This window comes from Hippopotamus amphibius, chromosome 12 (assembly GCF_030028045.1).
Source record: "Hippopotamus amphibius kiboko isolate mHipAmp2 chromosome 12, mHipAmp2.hap2, whole genome shotgun sequence".
In the NCBI taxonomy this organism is placed as follows: domain Eukaryota; kingdom Metazoa; phylum Chordata; class Mammalia; order Artiodactyla; family Hippopotamidae; genus Hippopotamus; species Hippopotamus amphibius.
This window is the reverse complement of record NC_080197.1, coordinates 80,157,337-80,185,242: the sequence shown is the minus strand read 5'-3', so window position 1 is coordinate 80,185,242 and position 27,906 is coordinate 80,157,337. Positions and strand designations below refer to the sequence as shown.

At 42.7% G+C, this 27,906-nt stretch overlaps 1 protein-coding gene across 9 annotated transcripts in view; it reads right to left on the bottom strand.

Annotated features, from left to right (window-relative positions):
- Positions 1-27,906, bottom strand: part of ERC1 (ELKS/RAB6-interacting/CAST family member 1) — a 410,068-nt gene that overhangs the window by 22,863 nt on the left and 359,299 nt on the right. For 6 of the 9 annotated variants that reach the window (XM_057703818.1, XM_057703817.1, XM_057703825.1 and 3 more), the window contains 2 exons: positions 11,397-11,585; positions 6,082-7,473 (listed from right to left, as the gene is read on the bottom strand). In XM_057703818.1, the coding sequence (XP_057559801.1) occupies positions 7,252-7,473; positions 11,397-11,585 (411 nt within the window). In that variant the 3' untranslated portion in view covers positions 6,082-7,251. Of the gene's footprint in view, positions 1-6,081; positions 7,474-11,396; positions 11,586-27,906 lie in introns of those variants that run through there. The other 3 variants (XM_057703822.1, XM_057703826.1, XM_057703824.1) reach the window with 1 other exon arrangement.

Genomic DNA, 27,906 nt, shown 5'->3' with positions numbered 1-27,906 from the left:
GAGCACACGCTAGGTGGGGGCATTTTCTCTTGTGCTGAAGTGGTCTTTAAAAAGAGGTAGACAAAGCAGTAAGATAGCATTTATACAGTGCAGAATACCACTATCACATCTCCAGAAGATTCCTAATTTCATTCATTCACTAAGCAAGTATCTGCTTCACACTTTACGCCTTCGTGTCTGTTACACAGCTTTCACAGGAAGGTCCAGTCACTAAGCCCCGCCACAGGGCACTCTGGACTGCTGTCACCAGCACCCCCCAAGGGAGGATTCTGTAGTTAGTGGAGGTGCCCAAGACTCTCCAGCACCCGCTGCCTCTTAACAGGTGGCCCGTGATGCATGCGGAGAGCCGTTTCCAGAGTTTGTTTGGAAGCTGGTTGTTGGAAACCCTGAAACAATTACCTAAGCAGTAGTTTGGGCCCCAGGAAGGCCCATGGGCTACTGGCCATAGTGTTACAGGCCAAGTCACGCCCCTCCCCCAACTCACATGCTGAAGCTCTAACCTCCAAACCTCAGCATGCGACTGTATTTGGAGAAGGAATCTAAAGAGGTGGTTAAGTTCAATGAGGCTGTTAGGGTGGGTCCCACTCCAATATTACTGGTGTCCCTGTGAGAGAGAGGAAACTTGGACACACACACAGAGACCATGGATGCAAGCGCATGGAGGAAGGACCAACGTGAGGACACAGCGAGAAGGCAGCCGTCTGCAAACCAAGGAGGGAGACCTCGGGAGAAACCAACCCTGCTGACACCTTGATCTTGAACTTCTAGCCTCCAGAACTGTGAGAAAACACTTGTCTGTTGTTTAAGCCCCCGGTCTGTGGTACTCTGTCACGGCAGCCTTGTAAACTCACACAATGTTGCTGGCGAGCAGTGTCACAAAACCGTATCATCAGTGGTAACATTTTATATATTGGAAGATGCCTCCTGAGTCCCAACTCCTGCATCTGAAACACATCTTCACTTGCCCCAGTGGCAAGGGAGCGTGGCCTGCTCCCATCTTTCCCACTTAGCACTGGAAGGGGTTCAGGGAAGAAAGCCTCACTTCTCCAGAGGCCCTGACGTTCTTATAAAGGGTGCAGGAGGGTCTCTTAGGGGCTCAGGGAGTAACAGTGACAACAGTTAGCGCAGCAGTGAGTAGGGGCTGGGTCACTGGGACAAGGGGACATCTGGAGGGAGATTGTGGCAGTATTCCCCCACCCTCTGGGGGAAGCAGGGCTTTAGGTTATAGGGCACAGGGAGTCAAGGGGGAACAGCAGTGCTGTCTCTAAACTGGGTGCCCTTTTAATTTTACACCTGGGAACTCATGCGTCGCTGGGAGAGGGCTGTGGTCCCACACCTTTTCCTTTTTTGAAGTTTACATAGGTTTCCCCCGAGAGTTCTGCTGCACGTGCGTATGGCCAGCGTGATGATGGAGCCTGGCACCGTGCAGGTGTGCTGGGGCAGAGGCGTGGCTGGAAGCACGCCGGATGCTGCCCACTGGACGTTTAAGTGACTTCTGCTTCTAGACTACCCCACAGAACCTCTGGTAAAGAACTAAACAGTAGTTTGAAGAAAACGAAGGACAATTCATTTCAAAGCTCTGACCAGAAGGGAAAACTGCCATTTCCAAGGTTTCTAAGCTCCACGGGCTTTGGTTCGCAGTGCCTGTGCCGGGCAAGTTTCTGGGTGTTCACAAGGATTAATTTTTTTCCTTACAGTATCTCTAGAAGATGACACTGAGACTCCAGGCCTGTGTTTAATGTACTGGGTTGTCGTAATTGTCAAGACTCATGAAGACTCCAAGATGGTAACTAACTGCTCCTGTAGGAGCTCCGGGGATCACAAGCGCTGACCTTCTTCTTCCGGGGGAATACTCTCAACACAAAGGAAAAACAATCATGGCAGCTAGAAAACATTAAGATCTCCACAAATACAAAGCTTCATAATTTAAAAATGTCCCAGGTTCCTATTCCAGAGCTCTAAAGGGTCCAGCGTAAGACCAAGCTAACGGAAGCACAGTGGAAGGTTCCTGCCCTTTTTGCTGTGAAGCTGAGGGCACAGGAGACCTGAACTCAGGGTAGGTGTTACACGTTCGTTTTTATTTAGTCCCAGCCAGCTGGGGGCAGGCCCCGGCGATGAGAGTCAGCAACGGGAGGGAGACAGCGGACAAGATGGAAACTGCAGAATCCCCTTCTCTGATGTACGTTAAGGGAGGAGATGGTCTGGAGGGATCTTTTGTCTCAAACAAGGTCTGGTCCAGCTGGGTCTCTTAATATTCTCTCTCTCTCCAGCAAGACGATGTAGCACGTTTAGCACGAAGCCTGTAATTTTGCTCCTATTTAGGTGTATCCTTTCATGTGTCCACCATTTGGCTGTGGGGCTCATGTTGGGAGTGATATCCAAAGAAGGCTTAATATCTGGGTCACTTCAACTGCGTGAGAGAGTTCCTTGCCTCCTCTATATTCAAATTCTCACTTCTTCCTCCCCCCAACTTTGTTTTAGCGCATTTTACCAGAAGTCAAGCAGCAGGCTCGGGGTCTCAGGGCCCAACCCAGCAGCTGGCCAGGCCCTGTCCTCTCTCGTGGGGTCTCCCAACACTTCCCTATCTTCCTCCTCCTCTTTTTTTTTTTTTCTTTCTTTTTAGAACAATCCTTCTCTGCCAGATTTTCAACACCCAGCTGGCAAGATGCTCTGCTCTTTGCATGAAAAGGTTAAGAGCAGTTGTCAGAAGGAGAGAGTGCCAGACCATGAGAGCAGAGGGGAGAGAAGAGTTAGGCTGCCCCACAGGGTTTTCTCATAAACGCAAGACACACACACCCTGCATTTCCAAGCCCACTTGGGCACAGACACCCGTCTGTCTTCAGGGCCTGCAGTTCTTGCTGCTGGATTGCCTCTCAGCCTCTCACACTCCAGTGCTCTTAGTCTTTTTGGACAAGAGTTCAACCTCAGAGCTGAGGAAACAAGTTCAAACATCACTAAACGAAGAAAACGAGATCAGAAACATGCAGGCTGGGAACCAGGACAGAGTCTGCTGCCCCACAAAGAATCATTCTTCTCTTTTCTCTTTCGCGTTTTCTCTCCCTGCTGCCCTCAACAGCCCCTGCGTCCACGTGGCCCATTTGGAGACTACGGCGATCTGTGCAGATGTGTTCGCGAGAGAAGAGTGTCAAGTCTTGAGTGATGACCTGCGAGCTCCCAGAGTGAGGGCCCATTGCCGCCCTGGCATCCACACCCCCAGACTCACCGCCCCGAAGAGAGAGGGTGCAAGCCAAGCAGCCATTGATCAAAATCGAGAAAACAAATGGAAGAAGGACTCCAAGGGGAGGACGAGGTCTGGGCCAAGTTGTGCAACAATACTTCGAAGGTCAAGACTGCACTGGGTGCTGGGAAAAGGGGCTGAGTCCACAGCTGTGACCCGCAGGCGAGCTGGCCAGCGCGAGCGCATTCCAGTGCGGTCGGCTGTTGGGGGGCTGGCGTTCTTGGTGGAAAAAGGACGTGTACTCCAGGGAGAAACTCCTCTTTCAGCTTTTCAGCAGAATCTGCCTATCAGTGGAACTGCTTCAGAAAGTTCAAAAGGAGACTGGACACGGGGTATGGCTTTTCTGTTTTTGTTTTGAATTAAACTATCATTGACATACAGCAAAATATACAGATCTCTGTACATTCGAGTGTACAATCTGATGAATTCTGATCAACGTACATGCCCACACGGCTGTCTCACCAACCAAAACACAGACCATTTCCATCTTCCCAGAAAGACTCCTGGTACCCCTTTCAGCCAGTTCCTGCAGGCGTTCAATGTTCTAGTTCCTACCACCACAGATGAGCGTCTCCTGTTCTGGAAATGCCATATAAACAGAATCAGACATTAATCAGATATTCCTTTGCATCTGGTTTCTTTTGCTTAACAGTGTTTTTGAGATTCATTCATAATAAATTCATAATACTACTTGTATTAGTAGTTCATTGTTTTTTGTTGCTGAGTCAGTAGCATGCCATTACATGATACATGATAATTTAAAAAAAATCTCTTCTGTTAATGAACATTTGGGTCGTTTCCAGTTTGGGGCTTTTATGAATAAAGCTGCTCTGAACAGTCGTGTACACATCTTTTTGTGGACATGTTTTCATTTTTTTTAATAGGAAGAGTGGAATTGCTGGGTTATAGGACAGGTGTGTATCTAATTTAATAAGAAACTGCCTAACAGTCTCCCAAAACCTTGACCATTTTAAATCCTCACCACAGTGTGCAGAGTTTCAGCTGCTCCACATCCCCATGGACATTTGGTGAATTTTAGCCATCTTCATGGGACTGCAGTGCTGTCTCACTGTGGCTTTTATGTGAGCACTGTTTTCATATGCTTGGTTCATGTATTTTCTTTTGTGAAGTGTCTGGTTCAAGTCTTCTGCCCATTTTTAAATTATGTTGTTTTGTCTTTTTATTCCTAATTTTTAAAATATCTTCTTGATACAAGACCTTTAGTCACAATATAAACATTATGAATATTTGCTCCCAATCTTCTGATGAACAGAAGTTTAAAGTTTTGATAAAGTACAATTTTTCATTTTTTCCTCTCACATTTAGTGGGTTTTTTTGTTCTTCGTTGGCTGCATTGGATCTTCATTGCTGTGCACTGGCTTTCTCTAGTTGCGGCAAGCAGGGGCTACTCTTCGTTGTGGTGTGTGGGCCTCTCATTGCAGTGGCTTCTCTTGCTGTGAAGCACGGGCTCTAGGCACATGGGCTTCAGTAGTTGTGGCTCACGGGCTCTAAAGTGCAGGCTCAGTAGTTGTGGCGCATGGGCTTAGCTGCTCCGAGACGTGTGGGATCTTCCCAGACCAGGGATCGAACCCATGTCCCCTGCACTGGCAGGTGGATTCTTAATCACTGTGACACCAGGGGAGTCCATGTTTAGTGTTTTATGTCTCTATGCCTGCTGAATTGGGGATAGTTTCAGCAACTTACGTGCCATTTGGCTAGTATCTAGAATTAAGACATTTCTTTATTAAGGCTTAAAACAACCACCCATTGCTCATCCCTGGTTTACAAAGGCTCAATTTTAGAACCCAAAACATTAGCTTCACCTAAAATTCCAGGGCTACTAAGGTTTTAAAAATAAAAGGTGCAAGGTGTACCTTCAAAAATATTCAATCATTCAGCACATAGGTGCTTACTGGCAGGATGGGATGATCTGTATCAAATGGGCACAGTGTTGACAAGAATGATGGGGTTACGGAGGGGACACTGTTTGGGGACCAATCTTAGTTTTTAAATCTCTCTGAAAGGAAACTCTGCATTTCTTTGAATTTTTTTCCATGATCACAATTCTGTAGTCAGATTCTTCCCTATGTTTAACTGAAATATTTCTTTTTATAATTTAATATATTGTACTTTCTCACTCTGTCTTCAGTAAAAACAAAAAAAAGGAGAAACATGGGCCTCCTCATTATTTAGACAAAAGCCTTCATCCTGTAACTGAGTTCTATGCCTTTAATCTTTCTACATAATCTTCCCTTTTAAAAAACTTTTTTTTTTTTAAATATTCCAATCTTCTTTTCAAGTCTCTTACCTATTTTTTTTTTTGGTGGTGTCTGAGCTAGGATGTCACATTCAAGTACAGTCCTAAATTTTGGGGGTGCTCGTTTACATTCCCTATACACTAGAATAGCAGACAACCAGGGGTGGGAAAAAGCCGAGAACTAACGTGACTCCAACCACCTCCCAATGCTGGTTCCTCCCACAACCTTCTCCTCCAGTGAAGAACTTATCCCACACGCGGTGCTGTTCAGTCTGTGGACAGACTTAGAAGTTTTTCTTTCTGTTAAACTAAAATCTGCCTTCTTATAATATCTACCCTCTGGGTGTGGGATAACACTGAAGTGGTCTGTCTTACAAAGAGTTCATTTCCTTACCTGTAACCAACTGCATAATGCTGCTGCTGCCCGTGGGTAAAACCCTGGGGTCGTCCAGGCTAATACGCTTCTTAGGATTCTCAATACCCTTAGGCATCTCCATCTTCTCAAGAGGATGGAAATGCGAACCCCAGATTTACTGACAAATTTTTAAAAACTTTTTATTTTGAAGTAATTTCAAACACATAGAAAAGTCTGCAAGAATAATACAAAGAACTCTCAAAACATTCAACCAGATTACTTAATTGCTACCATTTTTCTACCTTTGCGTTATCATTTCTTCATTCGTCTCTCTCTCTATACATGGATGTAGGGAGGGGTGTGTGTATGTGTGTGTGTGTGTGTGTGTGTGTGTTTACGAAACTACTGACCTATGTCTATATCGTTCTACATATGTCTCCTGCTTATTAAGTTCAGGTTACGCGTTGTGTGGTGGGGGTGCTCCTGTGTGTTCTGGGTGTACACTGTTGGGAAGCACATAATGTTCATTTATCCCACTGCTTACAGGTGATGTTACCTTCAGTCACTTGGGTTTAGGTGGTGTCTGCCAAGTTTCTCCAGTGTAAATCAACTAAAAGGGTTTTGTGCTAATTAACCGAAAAAATTTGTGTGTGTGTGTGAAGAGATACTTTCAGGCCATGCAAATATCCTGTTCCTCAACAAACTGTCACCCACTGGTTTTCACGTTCATTGATTCTAGCTCAAATCAGTTACTACTGTGATGGCTGCCAAGCAGTGATTCTCTAACTGCATCATCCCTTCCATGTGTATTAGCTGGCATTCTGCTACAGGACACAGCTTTCCCCTCCATCCCGTACATTTGTATAGAGTCACAGATTCCTATTCTATTCAGTTTGCTATAATTTGTTACTATTATTTATTTTGCTGATCAAATCCCTCAAGATTTTGCTATTGGGAGCCCCCCATGTCCTTCTGACATACCCCTACCACTCTTGAAACATTCCCTTACTTTCTGGTGTAAGATGTTCTGGATTTATGTTGTGCTTTGCCACACACAGCCCTAGACTGAGCCATGTCTCCAAGGAGCCCTGGTTCCTTTTGGTGAAAAAAGGCATCTACAAACCAAGAGCTGGGAGCTAGGTGAGCTCCTTGTTACTGGTGTGTCACTGCTTGTAGGTGCTTCAGCAGATAAAACTAGGAAATACACGTATGTATACATGTTGATGAGCACACAAACTTACACACAGAGAAAGCTAAATCTACTACCTGTCAAAAACCATGAGTCCGTATCAATACCTCCAACTGCAATCGAACACCACAGGGCTTGCCTTCGCCGTTTCTATATGTTAATTCCTCCTCCTGGAGTGACAAGCCTGCTCCCATCAGTGTCAATATACTTATTCATTTGTTCAGTCTCCTGTATGCAGCCAATCTCCCAACCATGTGCACCATCATCTTGGTCCTTGCCTCCAAATGCCACCATACCAGCTGAATCCTCAGCCCTGGCCCTGCCAAAAATGCTGAATCCTTGATTCCAGCCTGACAAACACACCAGAATCTTTGGTCCCACCAAATATATAGGCCAGTGTCAGTGCCAGATTCATAAAACACGGATGAGGTTTCCTGCAGAGGAAGGCAGAAAAAGGCAAAGAAATGAAGACACCTTCTATAGAAGGTATGTGGTGTGGGAAACGTGGACCTGGAATTTCAGTTATGAGTTGTGATTCCCGAAGATAACAGACAGTGGTCAAATATGGGGCTGTCCTTGAATCAACAGAGAAGATGTTTAAATCTAAAACTGAATCTCATAAAACCTTTTTCTTCATGCTAGCCACTCTACCACTACGGCATTCAACTTTGATGCTACCTCAATCTATTTTTTCAAAGAAAGCTTCTTTAGGGCTCCACAACCATACTTAAAACGGTGTAAGATTTACATCGATTTGAAAAATTTCAGCAACATGGTTTCATCCAATACCAAGTGACTACAGGGCTCGGGTTCAGTAAACACTAATGAACAGAAAGGTAGCCTGAGTAGTATGATACCATTTATCTCAAATTTATATCACACTGAACAATACTGCATACTACTCATGGAAATAAATATGTATATTAAAAAGGTAATGTGGACCTCAAAAATGCACACCAGTTTAGGACAGTGGTTGCCACTGCAGATGGAAAAAGAAAAATGCAACTGGGTACAAAGAAGGGGCACAAAGAAGACTTTATACTTAGCATTAACAGGTCAGAGCAGCCTGTACTGGGAGAGGACAAGAGTGTGAAGGGGGGGCCCTGTGGTGCAGGCATGAGGGAACTACTGAAATCCAGGAAAAATCAGCACTCAAGAACTTGCACTAAACGTACAATTCACCACTGGAAACTTTAAAGCCTGTGGAGCAATGACGGTAACTCTAATCCAGTTCAGTTACTGACTTACTTGACTCAGCTCCCAATGCCAATGGCCTGACAGAAAAGGAATGCCTATTTCCAGACATAAATGTTGTTAATAGCAGTTTCTACTCTCTTTTTACATATAATATTTACCACTTAATAAAAAATTATGAGACACAAAAAAAGCAAATAAACTTTAAGACAGATTGATAGAAATTATCCAGATAGGAGGAATCTCCAAACATAACATGAAAAAAATATGCAAAAGAAACAAACAAAAGCCCTCAGACATCCAAGAGATGTGGAACAGTATCAAATGGTCTAATAAATACATAACTGTAGATGCAGAAGGAGAAGAGAGGAAGGGGTGAAAGAAGTATTTGAAGAGATAACAGCCAAGAATCTTCCAAAATTAATAAAAGACAATAAAACACAGATCCAAGGGACTCAGAGATCTCAAAAAGGATTTTATCCCAGACAGGAAATATAAAGGAAAATACAAGTAGGCACATTATTTTCAAATGGTTGAAAACAGAAATTTAAAAAATCTTGAAAGCAGAGAAAACAGAAACATGGGGGAAGGGGGGGTGGGGGAAGCAAACACAAATACAGCAGACTTTTCAACACAAACTATGGAAGCCAGAAGAAAATGGAACAGCATCTTTAAAATTTTAAAAAACAGAAAGTCAACCTAGAATTCAATACCCAGAGAAAAGCATCTTTGAAAAAGAAAGTATCAGCTTGCATGGACTGCCATAAGAAAACACCACAGAATGGGTGGCTTAACAACAGAAATTTCTTTCTCACAGTTCTGGAGGCTAGAAGTCCAAGATCAAGGTGTTGGCAGGGTTGGTGTGTTTTTTTTTGTTTTGTTTTGTTTTGTTTTTAAAGGCCTCTCCTTGTCTTACAGATGGTTGTCTTCTTGCTTTGTCCTCATATTTTTTGTTTTTTCCCTCTGTGAGGACACACTCCTGGTGTCTCTGTATGTCCTAATCTCCTCTTCTTACAGGAACACCAATCAGATTGGATTAGGGCTCACCTACCAGCCTCTTCTTAACTCTACTACCTCTTAAAGGCTCTATCTCCAAATACAGTCACATTCCGGGAGTCAGGGATTCAAAATATAAACTCTGCAGTGGACACAATTCAGCCCATAACACCCTGCCTTCTGAACCCCCAAACTCATGTCCTTCCCACATGCAAAACACACTCACTCCCATCCCAAGAGCCTAAAAGTCTTAACCCACTGCAGCATCAACTCTAAATCCCAAATCTCATGTAAACAGCATCTAAATCAAGTGTGGGTGAGCCTTAAAAAATATGATTCACTCTGAGGCAAAATTCCTCTCTAAATGTGGACCTGTTGAAACCAGACAAGTTATCTGCTCTAAAATACAGTGATGGGACAGGCATAGGCTAGACTTTCCTATTCCAAAGGGAGACACTGGAAAGAAGAGAAATGGATCATGGGTCCCAAGCATGTCCAAAACCTAGCAGGTCAAAGTCCATTAGATTTTAAGGCTTGAGAATATGCCTCTTTGGCTAGATGCTGTCCTCCAGGCCCACTGGGGTGGCAGCCTGGCCTACTGAAACCAAGAAGGAAGAGACAGCCTTGCCCCCTAGACCTGTGTCTTCTGAGCTGGTGTATATATGCTGTCTACAAGAAACTCACTGTAAATATAAAGACATAGCTTAAAAGCAAATATATGAAAAAAGGTTTATCATGCACTCACTACTCTAAAGAGAGCAGGAGTGGTTACATTAATGTTAGACAAAGCAGACTTCAGAGCATGGAATACCAGCTTTGAAAAGAGACATTTACATCATGATAAAAGAGTCAAGTCATCAAGAAGATATAACAATCCTTAATGTGTATGCACTCAATAACAGAGATTCAAGATACATAAAGCAGAAACTGATAAGGTAAGAAAAAAAAATCCATAAATTTAGTTGGTATGATAGCCTCTAAGAGGGCAAAGGAAACAAAACAATTCTGGGAAATCTTCAGATATAATGTTATATTTCTGTAGGCCAGGCAGTTGCAGATAACAGGGTCATGACCCAGGATGGAGTCTGAGTGGTTCCTGACATCAACAGTCAGATTATCCAAAGCTACTGAATGGCACCGAGGAAACTGTCCTGGGTCCCCAAATAAACAACCAGCTAGGTATATATTAAGCATTCTTTACATGCACAGTACTGTGCTAGGCACTTTAGAAATACAAGAGATGGTTCTGGCAGTGAAGAAACTCATCTAGTCAGGGAATAAGAATCATAACTATGAAATACATAGTCATAAACTAGAATTCATTCACTCATTTGAGTTAGGGAGCAAGTACCAAGCATCTGATGTGGTGCGAATTTTAAGATGAAAATGATACGATTCATGTCCTCAGCAGACAGAAAGCCTAAGACTAAAGGGAAACTAGTAAGTACAAGTGTCACAGGTCCTACAGAAGCCAAAAGGGGGGAGTGGCACACCGTGCCTGGGCTTGCAAAAGAACTCATAGGAGAAATGATGTCTGAGCCAAGTTTAAAAACTCAGTTTCCTATGTAGGTATTCCCCAGGGAGGCAAGGCAGAAAAGGGCATTGCAGGCAGAGCGACCAGCGTGAGTGAAAGGACACAAGTGTGAAAACTGTAAGTCACTTAACAGTCGAAAAGACTGTCAGCGGTTGTATGCGTCACGGATAGAGAGAGAAGAGATGTGCATTTAAGAATTCGGCCAGATGAAAGGAGGCCTTGAGTGCTGTGCTAAGGAGTATGCACTGTACCCTGCCTGCCTTCCTCCTCCTCTCTCATTCATCCGGCAAAGCTTTACTGAGCAGATACTATGTGCTAGGTTTAGGCATTATTCTTGGTACAGAGGATACAGTGTTGAAAAACACAGACAAGGCTCTTGTCCTGTCCTCATGGGGGTGTGTGACCGAGGGGAGCACGGTGGCAGTGAGATGCACAGGACGTACAGAGTTGAGTAACACAGATGTCAGGTGCAGAAGGCTATCCCCAAAGAAAACACACACACAAAATAAACCAACATGCATATTTGGCAGTGATCACCATCTCATGTTTCTTGGGCTTCAAACACTAATGTCAAACCTTGCTCACAATAGGCAAGTTGAGAAAGATGACCTGTGTTAATACAAAATGACTTACCTGTTCCTGGGTCATCTTCTGCAGCTCATTCTCCCACGCTGCCTGGTCATCGTCCAAGTTATAGGAAGCTGGCGGAGTGAGTCCTTGAAGGATGAGGGGGTCTCGGTCATGGCAAAGGGCTGTCAGGTGTCCAATGTACAACTTTAGTTTGCTTCTGTTTTGGTCAAGTTCTAAGAGGGGCTGGATGATCTGAGGTGAAAAAAAAAATGAGGAAAGTCAAGGTCAATCTGACACAAGAAGTTCCAGTCTCTTTACGCCTCCCAAGGCAAAGAAATGGAGAGAGACTAGAGCCCTTGTAATCACTACCGCCATCTTCGCACACACCTGCACGTCTACACAGGCACACCTGCCCACCATTCTGGGGGCCGCGTGCGGACCGCTGGCATTTACATCAACTCGAGATGCAGTTTCACGTTTGGGCCGGGGACTAAGCACAAGACTCGCCTGTGTGTGCAGAGGTGACGTGTTCCTGATACAGAAAGACTCCCATTACCTCACAATTGCTAGTCCCACCTATTTACAAGGAGGTTACAAAAAACTGCTAGTGAAATGTGCTCATCTGAAATCCTGATGACACATAATGCGTGTGTTCCTCCACCTCCTGGAATGGAAGGAAGGCTCTGCCTCTGGGGAAGGTGCGTGTTTTTCTTGGCCATGAGAAGTGATGAGTGAGCTCATGACTAAATCTGCCTCCTCCTGGCTGGAGCGCCCGCGTTCATTTGGCTGAGGCCATTGATCCTCCTCTGAACCGGTGACGGATAAGTCCTCACACCACAACAGACCCCTGAGCCACAGCGGGGTCAGCGTGATGCGGGGTGTCTTTTCTCTTGAGGGGTGGTTCCGCGCTACCTCTGTTTTGCATTCCCTTTATGCTGGTTGAATAACTATCACTTTGACTCCCTCTGAAAGCACATTAAAGGAAAGATGACTTCATTGGGCCCCTCTTGGGAGGACACTCTGGCCAGGCACTCAGAACTGGCGAGCCAGCGGGGCTGAGGAAGAGCTGGGCCGGCCTGCCCGCCTCCGACGCTGAAACGCTGGTGCAGCGTCTGCCCGACTCACAGCAGCTGTGGGAGCCGCCCACCCACCAGATGCTGGCAGGTCCCACACGTTCCCAGGGTCACAGGCAGGGTCTGCACCTGCTGCGTGCCACCAGGCTGGCACTTTTCACCAACAGGATACCTCTGACCCACCTCATGAACAAGGAGCTCACTCATCTTCAAGTCAACAGAAACAAGGCCTGGTATTACTTTCAACAGTGACGTGGATTTCTTCCTGGCCCCTCAGAGCACTCACCTGCTGCGTCCCTTTATTTCCTTTTAACAGTTTCTAAAATAAAGTTTTATGGTTTTTATTATGAAATCAATGCCTATGTTACTCTGAAAAGCATGGGGGAAAATATAAAAGAAATAATAAACAGCTTGATAGGTATTCCATCAAGAATACCACCTGCAACATTTTGCTGATTTTCTTCCAAGTCTTTTTATAAACTTACATAAATCAGCTTTCAACAGTATCGTACTTCATGTTTTGCTTAATACCCTGTTTATCCATTTAATGTTGTATTGTGAGTTCTATTCATGACATTATGTATTCCTGGAAAACATGATGTTTAATGGTTGCTTTATAAATGTATCACGTTTCCTCTGTTTCTAATACTATTTCCATGAAATAATTAAGAGAGGGAAGAGCCAGGGCTTAGTGGCTAAAACAATCTTTTACTGGAGAAAGCAGAGTTCAGAGTTCAGGCCTATGTGGTATAATGTAATATAGAAGTTGGAGCCTGGTTAGACAAACCAGAGATAGTGAATCAATTTAGCATTATTATTATTATTTTAAACACACACACACATGCGCACACACAATTCTCTACGGATAAAGGTAAACACTCAAACACTCAAAAGCTGGTGTGGACGGCTCTGGGCTCTGTAAAGGACCCTTAATCAGCAGGCTCGAGGTGCGAGTCCTAGGTTACCTGAGCTATCAACACTGCCAAGCACAGAAGGAAGAGACTGTTCCCATAAAGTAGAGGATATGGAGAGCGGGGAAGTTGCATAGCTTTCCACACACAACACTAATCTCTCAAAAAAAAAAACACTTGTATTTTATTTCTGGCCACAGATATGTATTCACACTGTAGGAGATTTAGAAAGAGTTCCAAAGCAGAATCTTTAAAGGTAAGTTCAAGGCAATACTCCTTTAAATGCATGTCCGCCCTGCACAGCAATAACCCGACTGTCTAGCCACAGCTCTCCTACCACACTCCTCATGCCCCCAAGCACTGCAGCCCCATTTCACTTCCCATGTTTTCAGCTTGGCCTCCTCTAGCTTCTTTCCTGGACACACTGATTTAAAAAAAATGCTTTGGGGATTTTCACTGGATTTGTGCAACTTACTCCCATTCTGTGTGTGTTTGTGTGTCTTACAGTTGCCATCACATCTGGGCTGCGAGGCTGAGAGAGCTGGTATCTTAGATAATTACTGTTTGAGTTGGAAAACTGACAAAAAAGAGCGTGAGCACTGAGGAAGAGACGAAGTGATAAATGGCGGTAGTGGTGAGGTCGAATTCCTTATAATAAATGGAATCTGGAAAGATAGTGCTCACTGCTGTATGACTGGGAATGACGAAGCGGAATTTTTAGGTCCCTGTTCTTAATCAAAGATGAATCTCAAACTGATTTAAATGTATTTCATGCTGAGGTGCTGATTACAAAATATGTAGTTTTGTGCTCTATAATTTTTCAAAGCCCAACTGAAAAGTTAAAAAATGATGGAATGTGAAAATTTTTTCCAGGATAAAAATTCATTCTTTGCAATGACCAAGATGCCCTTTTTTCTCATGTCAAAGGGAACTGCTTTTATAAAACAAAACAAAACAAACAAAACACTACAGAGTTTACTTGGTCAAAGTACATGAACCTGCCCAAACCAGCATAGTTCCCAAATCTATCCATCAAAACAAAAAAACAAAAGTCTGCGGCCTCTCTGGGACTCATCTAATCATGTCGATCACATGGGAAATGTCCTCACCTCTTCCTTCTCCCCATCTAACTTGGGCAGGCCACTGAGAAAAGAAACTACATTTTCCACAAGGTGGAACCGCCACTGCCTAATCTCAAGAGGGAAGAGGGACACTTGCCGAGTAGGAGGAGGATGCCTTTCAGGATCCAGAGGTTACACTTTTGTCCACATACAATCTCTGTGCATTGGCAAGAAGTCCTACCAAAGGCCGTCAGCAATGTGGTCAGGCCACACTAGTTCCACAGCAATGCAAAAATAGTTATCCTTTTTTTTGGCAAAAAGAAGTTAAAAAATGAACTTGTCAAGATAACTTCTGCTTTTATTAAACAGAATGCCAAAATGACAATACTCCCCCAATCCTACACTCATCAAGCTGTTAAGAAAAATAATTTAAATTATAAAAAGGGATGAGATGGGAAATTTGTAGAGACATGGATGGACCTAGAGACTGTCATACAGAGTGAAGTGAGTCAGAAAGAGAAAAACAAATAGTGTATATTAACACATAAATGCGGACTATAGAAAAATGGTACAGATCAACCGGTTTGCAAGGCGGAAATAGAGACACAGATGTAGAGAACAAACATATGGACACCAAATGGGGAAAGCGGGGAGGGTTGGGGGGGAATGAATTGGGAGACTGGGATACCAAATTGTACACTCTAAATATACGCAGTTTATTGTCTGTTAACTGTATCTCAATAAAAGTTCTTAAAAAAAAAAAAAAGGGATGAGAGCCTGTTGGTGGATGTCCTGAAAGCTTTGTTTCTTCTTGCAAGGATTTCTTTGCTTATGAATCAGATTCTCAAATTGGCTTCAGAGGCCAGCATTTGACGACACAGGGTGACGGAGGACAGTGACCTCCAGAAGGTGTTTATTTTAACCTTCCTTCCACGTAAGTAAGGTTAGATGGCTGGAGGTCTTCTGCAAGACAGACGAGTTGCTCCTGTACTGTTCGATACAGATTGCAACTGAAAATTCTGCAGTATCCCGTTTCTGTAACCCATTTATCTAAGAGATGGGAACATACCTTCGGGGACCAGAATGGGCTGTGCAGGGAAAGGCCCTTCCAGTCAGTTCCATGGCCTGCTCTCCTCCCCTCACTTTGTTTCTGTATCAGACCTTTACTCTAGGTACAGGCTCATTGGTTGTGACATTCTGCGAGCTCATTTTGAAAGGAAAGCTATTATAACTTGTACTGAATATTACAATATTCAGACTTAAGGCATTTGCCCTTGTGGTACTAATGTTTTATTATCTGGAAGATGCCACTATTTTTTTAAGTTAACGCTTACTGATCATTTACTGTGTTCCTGGCAAATTACTTTTATATTTACTATGATCTCTCTGTTGCTACAAAATCCTTTTGTTCTTTCTACCTGCTGAAGTAGTCGGAAGCAGGTTCAGCTGTCCCTGGATTACTGCAGAAATGCCAAAAGCAGTTCTGACTTCTCATAGGGTCACTGTTACACTGCTGTGCCCCAATGTAGGTTCATCAAGAAAGTGCCAGAATAACTAACGTATTAACTTCCCCCAAACATTATTTTTTTAGTGACATTTTTGTCCAGAGGCCCCAGCAAAGAGCTAAACTCTGAAAAGTAAAAAAGCAGGCAAGGGAATAAAATTCAATGGTCTAGCCTCAAAGTCTTTTTTCTCTCTCCAGAACTGACTTTATCTTCTTGGTCATGGTGTATGTCAGGATCAGGAAGATGAAGGACAGTACTAGGTCTTTTGACAAGGGTTTGGAACTTTGTGGTATGTTCTCACTTAAATGCAGCTAATTTGTTAAAGAATGCGGTTCTTTGAAGAAATACAGTAAACTGTCATGATATTTTTGCTACATGAATTAGATATACTACATATCAAATCATAGTATGATACAAAAAAATTATATAATTCACTAACATTTAGTGAATGCTTTTGTGCCAAGCCATCCCCAGCTTCTGCTGGCAGGAATATTAAGAATGAGATGTGGTCCTACTGTGCATTAAAAAAATTCATGAAATAATGGAACTAATGTGTTGCATGTATATAAGAATTAAAACATGCAAACTCAGGATTTATTTTTGTTTTAACTTTAGTTTTGAAGTTTACTTCAGGCAAACCCTTAAATTGCTAAATAAACCTCTTTACCTTGATTTCAGGCTTAGTTTGACTTAGTCTTCACATATAAGGTTATAAAATTCAACAACTTTATTATTCTTAATGGTCTCTGGGATCCAACCTTTTATTTAGCTTTCCCATTTGGAGCACAAACTAAAGGATGCTCACTGTCCCCTAAATGTTCTTGGTGTCATGGTCCTTACTCATCTTTAATCCTAACAAACAGAAAACAAATACATATTTGAGAACAGCCCTCTATCCTGTATTTCTTCTGCAAGAGATACCCTAGATAAACACATGCCTCGCAGGTCACACCCTCACAATATGTGAAAAGCCAGACTTCAGACGGTTCATGAGGTACACCTGCATGATCTTCATCAAAAAGCAAACATTACTGACGAACCCAGTGACAGGGCAAGAATAAAGATGCAGATGTAGAGCACGAACTTGAAGACATGGGGCGGGGGGCGAAGGGGAAGCTGGGACGAAGTCAGAGAGTGGCACTGACATATACACACTACCAAATGTAAAACAGATGGCTAGTGGGTGGGGAGTTGCTGCAGGGAGATCAACACAGGGAGATCAACCCGATGATTGGTGATGACTTAGAGGGGTAGGATAGGGAGGGTGGGAAGGAGTCGCTGGAGAGAGGGGATATGGGGAAGTATGTATAAATACAGCTCATTCACATTGTTGTACAGCAGAAACTGGCACAACAGTGTAAAGCAATTAAACTCCAATAAAGAGCTTAAAAAACAACAACAACAAAAACCTTATTCTTAACACTAAGAATCTGGAAAGTTTCAGAAGCTTTAGACTGAGTTTGTGCTTAGCTAGAGGGCTACAGTCATTGCAAAAGAAATCTTTTAGGGGAAGTCAATAAACTTCTAAAACTTCATGAAAAATTAAAAGATAACCTAAAGTTAAAAGCAAGAAAGTTCAGAGCTTCAAATCCTGACCCCCATACTTCATAACCATTTTTCATGTGTGTCACTTGACTCCCTAAATTGTACAGAATGTGACTGTCTCACATTTATCTCCCAAAACAAAAAGTCATGACAAATACGAAACCCAGAATGACATTACTTATACTATAAATATTTACAAAGTACTTAGAATATTGGTTCTATACTAAGCAGGGTCCCCTCCTCAGCAAGTAAGCCCACATACCACAAACTCAGACTCCACACGCTCTGGAGCCCACGTGCCACAACTAGAGAGAAGCCTGCGCACTGCAACTAAGACCTGACACAGCCAAAAAATATGTTTTTAAAAAAAGAATAAAATGAATCCTGAGATCTGAACTACAGGGCTGCTAACTGCTTTTGGCCTATTTACTCCTCATTCAGTACAAGGAATCCTACTGGAATAGAGAGCAGTGTGTGGGCCCTGCCAGTAAGGGAAGAAGCCTCCTCCTGGGCCCACCTCTTCATGGTCATGAGAGCAGGTTAAGGCTGGAGGTATTTCAAGTACTTGCTTCGATATTTGGAAACTTGTAAAACACATGAAAATTAGGTCATTTGACAACAAGAAGGCAGACAGGTATGTACGGATGAAAACAGTGCAGATGAATGGGCAGTATGTGGAGAGATGCTGCATGAGGCACAGAAGCTGTTACAAGCTGACCAGTCAAGGGGACACGGGGAACACACAGTGTGCACCCTGAGGGGATGGTCAGACGAGACACAGGGAGGTAACAGAGTTAAGAAAGCACCCCTCTGCTAGATTCAGAAATGCTAGGAGCAGGTATGTGTTCCACAATTCTTCTTCCCTGCTCTTTTAATAAAGAGGAGGAAAAGCATCTTCAGTTTAGTTCTCGGCTTGAAGTCTGCCTTTCCACAATAAATCATTTACTGTATTTCAGTAAACAATGTAGGGCTTAAATATTTGTGTGTGTGTGTATATATGTGTACATATATTTTACACGACTTCCCCACTGTAAAGTTCCAGGGCTATACATTAATGAATGACAAATTTGGGGGGAAAAAGTCTGCACACAGGAAAGAAAATTAGGCAAAAGAGGGAGAAGAGGGGCTCACGCTTTTGGAGCAGACAAGCCAACTGAAGGCTGATCTGAATTTCAAAGGAAAAACCAGGAGGCAGATGGCCACAGGCAAAAACGGATGCCTCAACTCCTTGCGCACCTGTACACACACCCAGCTGCTGACCCTGGCAACTCCCGCTCCACCTGGTCCTCTGAGGTCTGGGGCCTGAAGTGCTCCTGCTGCACTGCTGCTGCAGTCAAGCACTTCTTGGCATTATTACACCTGAGAAGACAGAGGGATGGATCTGAAAAACAGCAACACGCTTGCTGCCTGCTGGGCAGAACACAGTAACAAACTTATCAGGACAGTTCATTTTCCTCTCTCTCTAAGCGCTGGGAGCAGAGGGAAGGCCAAGCTGAGCTGTGCCAGATGCACAAAAGGACCCTCCTGACCTGGTTAGGATCTTGATAAGTAACCAAGGCTGAGAGTCTAGATTACAGGGAGCTCATCCCTTCGCTCCATCTCGCGGTCCACAGGAAGACAGAGAAGGAAACAGCCAAGTATGATTATCTGGTGACTAGGAGATAGCTTATCTGTCAGGGGCTCCCAAGTGGAGGCCAGTTTCTGGAGGAGACTCTCCTGTGGTTGGCAGTTATTTCAAGGCTGGGTTAAGAGTAGGCGTGCGTGTGCATGCACATGGGTGCATGCGTGTGTACGTGCGTGCGTACAGGGGAGCTGGAGGAGCAGACACAGGCGATCTGCCGTTAGTCCCATCACGACTGCAACTGCAGCATCCCATCCCACAGCACAGGCTGTGCAGACTCGCGGTGTCTCCAGCTGAAAGCTCCCGACAACTGCAGCCCCTGAGAGGCACTGTGCGTCCACAGCCTTTGGCTCTTCGTCACACAGTACTTCACAGGAACCTGGCCTCGGAGGGAACAGGTGGGAGGGAGGAAGGTTCCCTATCGCCTGGAAGGCAGGGGACAATGCACATGTATCTGCAGCTGTGCGTACACATCAGAGACGGGTATCTGTGCTATCAGAGAAAGAGAAGCTACGTACAGGAATTGGATCTCTTAATGATGAAGTTGAAGGCACCCAGGAACGACCTGCGAGAGGCTGAAACACCTGTGACTCAGTGTGTGTAAGGAGGCACAGGCACACACCTGCAGCGGCGAGAGGGGGCTGGCAGGATGGGAAGAAAGATCTGTGCAAAATGGCCCTTCGCCTGTATTTCAGCTTTAGGACAGCCTGGAACTCTGCTTGACTGACAGGATGGAAATTTTCAGAATATCATGAAAAAGCCTCTAAGACTGGACAGCAGTACCAGGGCAGGAGGCACCAAGGGCGTCTGTTTCACTCACACCAGGCTGAAGTAGCCCTGGGTTCTGGGAGCTGGCCTGGTGTGCCCCACCCCCCACCCCGTGCAGAATCTCATCTCCACTCCATACACACACCAGAAATGTCATCTATTTCAGAATCTAAGAGGGATCTTGGCTGCTCTGACAGAGCTGTCCTTCCTGGATCTATGTCTGCCACAGTCAATCAGGAAATCATACTGCAAAAGCAAATTCTTTCTGAAAATTTTGTACACCATGAACAAATCCCACGGATTAACGATTTCCAGACATCACCCCTCTCACCTTGGGAGTAATCCAGGCTTTCGGTGGAAGAAAAAGATCTGGGGAAAAAGAAAAACTAGGAAGACTATTCTTCTCTACCCATCTTCTTTATTTGAGAATAAAACCTCCCACACAGTCACGGAATTAATCTCTCCTTCCCCACTTCTGAAAGTTAAAATTCCTTAGTGTAACACTGACTCTGATAGACATCACCATTTCAATACTACTAATTGCTAAGGTTTAAACAAAGCTTTATTATTTGAGGATATAAAAGTGACTATGACAAAAGAAGCTCAGCTGAGAAATGCCAGAAATCCTACACGTTGCAGCTGATATTATGTAAGGTAACAGCCAGGGTAATTCAAGATTAAGTAACCCGGGGCGCGCCAAGCCCTCCTCTGGAAGAAGGGCCCCGGTGCCCTGATTCCCCTGATACAACACGGGGCTCATAAGTGCTGACTGAAGATCAACTCTGAAGTGCAGGGCAGAGCAGGGCGGTCCCACTGGGATGTGAGACACAGAATGGTGAGAAAGAGCAAACCGCACATCCTGATGGAGCTGATGGATCCTGAGGGAAAAGCAGCAGAGTATGGTAAGTAAAAAAACTGGGTGCAGGCAGCCCAAGGGGACAGTTCCAAGGAACCAGAAATGGGGGTACATCTAGACTGAAGCATGTGAGGCTACGTGATCTAACAAAGAATAAGCAGCTCCTGGTATAGCTGTAAAGTGACCTGATAATTGGGGAAAAAAGTTAAGTTTGTGCAGAATCTTCGTATTGGTTTTATCCACCGGGCTTTTGACCTCACCTTTTCATGCTCATAAAAAAAGCTATCATACACAAGGACCCGCATCCAAGTTTTGTAGCAATTTTAGTGAGGGAATACAAAGGATAGAAATTCTGATAAAATCAGAGGATCTAACACGTTATGGGTGTTTAGAAAACAGGAAACAATGAATGAATGAAACTCCCAACTCTAGAAAGCAAGCAAAGATGAAAAGGGACAGAGAACACAAACACTTTTCTTCACCATGTTAATCTGTCCATGTTCCTAGTGCTCTCCCTGGTCTCCTTCCAGGGAGTACACTCTTGGTGCCAGGGACTTAGAACAGCAACGAACGGGAGGAACAGCTCTCTCCATGCTTTACCCAAACTGCTTAAATGTACGCACGGCACAATTTGGGGGGAGTCTTCATACCCAGTTAATGTGTGCGCTCCAGCAGCTATCACCTTCTTATGTCTGAGACGCTACTGCTGAGAAGACATGGAAAGCCTCTCTCGGGTCACCCACGGGGAGCAAAGTCTCTGCCATTTATCCACCTAAGCAGCAAAAGCTCATGACGCTTGGCCTGATACATTTCTGTCATTTGTCCAATACGTCATTCGCGTATCATTTCCCAGATGTGCCATTTCAAAAAACAGTGCAGAGTCATCCTAAGGCTGGCATGTGTGTTTCCAACTCTCTTGTGAGTTCAGTGCTGCACCTTCTATGTAGCTGGAGGTTTTCCGCTTTCCCTGACTTCATTACCATGCCTGTCTCAAAGATCACACATCTCTGTGCATGTGAAGAAAGCAACAGGTTCATGTGTTAACACACACTCATACGTATATGAGTACACACACGCACACACACACACACACACACAGAATATGGTCTGACTGGCAGGGCCCAGGCTCCTCTGAACTGGAACTCCTGCATCTTAGCAACTCTTGCAACAACAACAACTTGTAACTTCCAGGGAAGCATGGTTGTGCCTGCCTTACCTGTAATTAGCTTAGTTGCTTCCCTCAAGAAAAATGTTTGTTAGTTCTCTATGGAATTCACTTAGATGGTCCTCAGCATCTCATGACCTTAACTAAGAATTTTATCTACTTGAATACTTCTCTGGCAAAAGCAGCTGTGGCATCTAACACCTTACAGCACCACACGTTAAGAAGACACAGTGGTGTCACTTTAGTGCCAGGGAAGGGGATGTGACTGGCGGTGGCCAGGGCCCTGGTCATAAACATGACCATTCAAACACCGCAGTCACATGCGTGCAGACCCTTGGCCAGTGATTATGGTAACTACTGGGTATCTAGTTTCAGAAACTGTGGTGAAAAAAGGCTTTCTTACCGAGCGGCTGCCGTTACCAGAGATAGGTTTATATCACTTATGTTTTGTGCTACAAAATCTTTGCACTGTATTGATGACTGTGAAGCAGTGCAAAGCCACAAAGCAGTTAAGAGCATGGGCTCTGGAGACAGACTGGCTTACCTCCACGACCTGCAACCTTCTAGCCACAAGATCTGGGACAAATTACTCTAGGGATAGTATACTTCATGAGATTGTAATAATCCATATGTCCATCACGCAATAAGCCCCTTCAGTAATTATTCACCATTATTATCTCAAAGAACCTGTTTTACCATCTGTAAAATGGGAATGACAATGCCCATCCACGTGAGGACTTGAGCACATGTAAAATACAAGGTACTCTTGATAACTCCAGCTGACATTCAGACCCAGAGGACATCTTAAAACCCTGTCATTTGCGCTGAGCTCCACCAATGACTTATGGTTACAAAATGGCACATGAAGTGATTGATGAGAAGCACAAAGAAGAGCTGGAAAAGCTACACAATAGACCAGAGATCAGTAAATGATGGTCCATGGACCAAATCCAGCATCACTGCCTGATATGTAACGTCCATCACTAAGGATGGTTTTTCAAATGGTCGGAAAAAAAAAATCAAAAGAATATTTGGTGACATGTGGAAATTATCTGAAAATCAAATTTCAGTTCCCATAAAGTTACATTAATCATAGCTATATTAACTTTTCTTCATTTACATATTGTCTATGTTGCTTTCCCACTGCAAGAGCAGAGCTGAATAGTTTTGACAAACAGTACAGTTCACAAAGTATAAAACATTTACTATCTGGACCTTTACAAAAAGGTCTTCCAATCTCTACAGTAGACCTATTCCAGAAAACAGGGTAACTATAACATTAGAGAGGAAATGCTTATAATTTTCTCACAAATTATATAAGAAATAAATAATATTGTTTTAAAAAACTCAGTTCATAACGAGTTACTTGTATCAACAGTAATATCAACACAAAATGAAACACTGGCTAAACAGAAAACTGGATTTGGTACTGGGCATAAAAAAAATTTCCAGTTGCAGAAAATTCTAATTGGACAAGATCCCTGATTGACAAATAAAATCATTATAAGGTTCAAATATGGAAAAGAACTGATATTAAAATGATTCAGTAAAATAAGAATATTGAAAAAGTTGGACATTTTCAACTACATGCATGGGAAACTGAAAAAAGAAACTGAATTAACTTAGTTTCAGCTCCAGCAAATATTCAGTGAAAATCCCTTGACACTGGTGTAACCTGATTTAGATACTTGTGAATACATCAAATGCTACTACTGAGTCAAACATTCTCAAGGTTAAACAAGGATAAAACACTAGCTGCATGGTTCTGAGTATGAGAAAGTCATTTTAGCGATCATCGAGGTCAGCCACACCCCTACCCTCACCCCCCTTTTTTTCCTTTAAGAACTTTTATTGAGATACAATTGACATAAAATAAACTGCATATATTCAAAGTGTACAATTTGATACTTTTTCTTCTTATTAGTAATGTATATATGGCAATCCCAATCTGCTAATTCATTCCCCCCCAACTCTGCCCCACTTTCCCCACTTGGTGTCCATATGTTTGTTCTCTACATCTGTGTCTCTATTTCTGCCTTGCAAACCGCTTGATTTGCACCATTTTTCTATATTCCGCATATGTGTTAATATATATTTGTTTTTCTCTTTCTCACTCACTTCACTCTGTATGCAGTCTCTAGGTCCATCCATGTCTCTACAAATGTCCCAATTTCGTTCCTTTTTACAGATGAGTAATATCCCATTGTATATTTGTACCGCATCTTCTTTGTCCATTCATCTGTTGATGGACATTTAGGTTGCTTCCGTGTCCTGGTTATTGTAAACAGTGCTGCAATGAACATTGGAATGCATGTGTCTTTTTGAATTATGGTGTTCTCTGGGTATATGCCCAGTAGTAGGACTGCTGGGTCATATGGTAACTCTATTTTTAGTTTTTCAAGGAACCTCCATACTGTTCTCCATAGTGGTTGTATCAATTTACATTCCCTCCAGCAGTGCAAGAGAATTCCCTGTGCTCCACACCCACTCCAGCATTTACTGTTTCTAGATTTTCTGATGATGCCCATTGTAACTGGTGTGAGGTGATACTTCATTATAGTTTTGATTTGCATTTTCCCAATAATTAGTGATGCTGAGCAGCTTTTCACGTGCCACTGGCCACCCGTATGTCTTTTTCGGAGAAATGCCTATTTAGGTATTTAGGTCTTCTGCCCATTTTTTGATTGGGTTGTTTGTTTTTTTGATATTGAGCTGCATGAACTGTTTACATATTTTGGAAATTAACCCTTTGTCTGTTGATTCATTTGCAAATATTTTCTCCCATTCTGAGGGATATCTTTTCATCTTGCTTATAGTTTCCTTTGCTATGCAGAAGCTTTGAAGTTTCATTAGGTCCTGCTTATTTATTTTTGTTTTCATTTCCATTACTCTAGGAGGTGGGTCAAGAAAGATCTTGCTGTGATTTATGTCAAAGAGTGTTCTTCCTATGTTTTCCTCTAGGAGTTTTATAGTGTCTGGCCTTACATTCAGGTCTTCAACCATTTTGAGTTTATTTCTGTGTATGGTGATAGGGAGTGTTCTAATTTCATTCTTTTACTGTAGCTGTCCAGTTTTCCCAGCACAACTTATTGAAGAGGCTGCCTTTTCTCCACTGTATATCATTGCCTCCTTTGTCATATTAGTTGACCATAATTTATCTCTAGGCTTTCTATCCTGTTCCATTGATCTATATCTCTGTTTTTGTGCTAGTAACATATTGTCTTGATTACTGTAGCCTTGTAGCATAGTCTGAAGTCAGGGAATCTGATTCCTCCAGTTCCATTTTTTCCCCTCAAGATTGCTTTGGCTATTCAGGGTCTTTTCTGTCTCTACACAAATTTTAAGATTTTTTGTTCTAGTTCTATAAAAAATTCCATTGGTAATTTGATAAGGATTGCACTGAAAATGCAGATTGCTTTGGGTAGTAAAGTCATTTTCACAATGTTGATTCTTCCAATTCAAGAACATGGTATATCTGTCTGTCTGTGTCGTCTTTGATTTCTTTCACCAGTGTCTTATTGTTTTGTGAGTATAGATCTTTTACTTTCTAGTTAGGTTTATTCCTAGGTATTTTATTCTTTTTGTTGCAATGGTGAATGGGATTGTTTCTTTAATTTCTCTTTCTGATCGTTCATTGTTAGTGTATAGGAATGCAAGAGATTTCTGTGTGTTAATTTTGTATCCTGCAACTTTACCAAATTCATTGATTAGCTCAAGTAGTTTTCTGTTGGCATCTTTAGGATTTTCTATGTTAGTATCATGTCATCTGCAAACAGTGACAGTTTTACTTATTTCTTTTTCTTCTCTGATTGCTGTGGCAAGGACTTCCAAAACTATGTTGAATAGGAGTGGTGACAGTGGACATCCTTGTCTTGTTCCTGATCTTAGAGGGAATGCTTTCAGTGTTTCACCACTGAGAATGATGTTTGCTGTGGGTTTGTCATATGTGGCCTTTTTATGTTGAGGTAGGTTCCCTCTATGCCCACCTTCTGGAGAGTTTTTATCATAAATGGGTGCTGAATTTTGTCAAAAGCTTTTTCTGCATCTATTGAGAAGATCAGGTGGTTTTTATCCTTCAATTTGTTAATATGGTGTATCACATTGACTGATCTGCGTATATTGAAGAATCCCTGCATTCCAGGGATAAACCCCACTTGATCATGGTGTATGATCCTTTTAATGTGTTGTTGGATTCTGTTGGCTAGTCTTTTGTTGAGGATTTTTGTATCTAAATTCATCAGTGATATTGGTCTGTAATTTTCTTTTTTTGTAGTATCTGTCTGGTTTTGGTATCAGGGTGATGGTGGCCTCATAAAATGAGTTTGCGAGTATTCCTTCCTCTGCAATTTTTTGGAAGAGTTTGAGAAGGATGGGTGTTAGCTCTTCTCTAAATGTTTGATAAAACACACCTGAGAAGCCATCTGGTCCTGAACGTTTGTTTGTTGGAAGACTTTTTATATATTTATTTATTTATCTATTTATTGGCTGTGTTGGGTCTTTGTTGTTGCACACGGGCTTTCTGTAGTTGTGGCGAGTGGGGGCTACTCTTCATTGTGGTGTGCAGGCTTCTCATTGCAGTGGCTTCTCTTGTTGTGGAGCATGGGCTCTAGACACGCGAGCTTCAGTAGATGCAGCACACAGGCTCAATAGTCATGGCATGTGGGCTTAGTTGCTCCATGGCATGTGGGATCTTCCTGGAGCAGGGCTCAAACCCATGTCCCCTGGATTGGCAGGCGGACTCTTAACCACTGCACCACCTAGGAAGTCCCAGTTGGAAGATTTTTAAGCACAGTTTCAATGTTATTACTTGTGATTGGTCTGTTCATATTTTCTATGTCTTCCTGATTCAGTCTTGGAAGGTTATACCTTTCCAAGAATCTGTCCATTTCATCCAGGTTGTCCATTTTATTGGCATATAGTTGCTTGTAGTAGTCTCTTATGGTGCTTTTTATTTCTGCAGTGTCCGTTGTAACTTGTTTCATTTCTAATTTTATTGATTTGAGTCCTCTCCCTCTTTTTCTTGACGAGTCTTGCTAGAGGTTTATCCATTTTATTTATCTTCTCAAAGAACCAGCTTTTAGTTTTATTGATTTTTGCTATTGTTTTCTTTGTTTCTATTTCATTTATTTCTGCTCTGATCTTTATGATTTCTCTGTGTCTACTCACTTTGGGTTTTGTTTGCTCTTCTTTCTCTAGTTTCTTTAGGTGTAAGGTTAGATTGTTTATTTGGGATGTTTCTTGTTTCTCTTAGGACTGTATTGTTAAAAACTTCCCTCTTAGAACTGCTTTTGCTGCATCCCATGGGTTTTGAATCATTGTGTTTTCATTGTCATTTGTCTCTAGGTATTTTTTGATTTCCTCTTTGATTTCTTCTGAGATCTCTTGGTTATTTAGTAACATATTGTTTAGCCTCCATGTGTTTGTGTTTTTTACAGTTTTTTTCCTGTAATTGATTTCTAATCTCATAGCATTGTGGTCAGAAAAGATGCTTGATACGATTTCAATTTTCTTAAATTTACAAAGGCTTGATTTGTGACCCAAAATGTGATCTATCCTGGAGAATGTTCTGTGTGCACTTGAGAAGAAAGTGTAATCTGCTGTTTTTGGATGTAATGTCCTATAGATATCTATTAAATCCAGCTGATTTATTGTGTCATTTAAAGCTTGTGTTTCCTTATTAATTTTCTGTGTGGATGATCCGTCCATTGGTATAAGTGGGGTGTTAAAGTCCCCCATTATTACTGTGTTACTGTAGATTTTCTCTTTTATAGTTGTTAGCATTTGCCTTATGTATTGAGGTGCTCCTATACTGGGTGCATATATACTTATAATTGTTATCTCCTCTTCTTGGATAGATCCCTTGATCATTATGTAGTATCCTTTCTTGTCTCTTGTAACATTTTTTATTTTAAAGTCTATTTTATCTGATATGAGTATCACTACTCCAGCTCCAGCTTTCTTCTGATTTCCATTTGCATGGAGTATCTTTTTCCATCCCCTCACTTTCAGTCTGTATGTGTCCCTAGGTCTGAAGTGGGTCTCTTGGAGACAGCATATATATGGGTCTT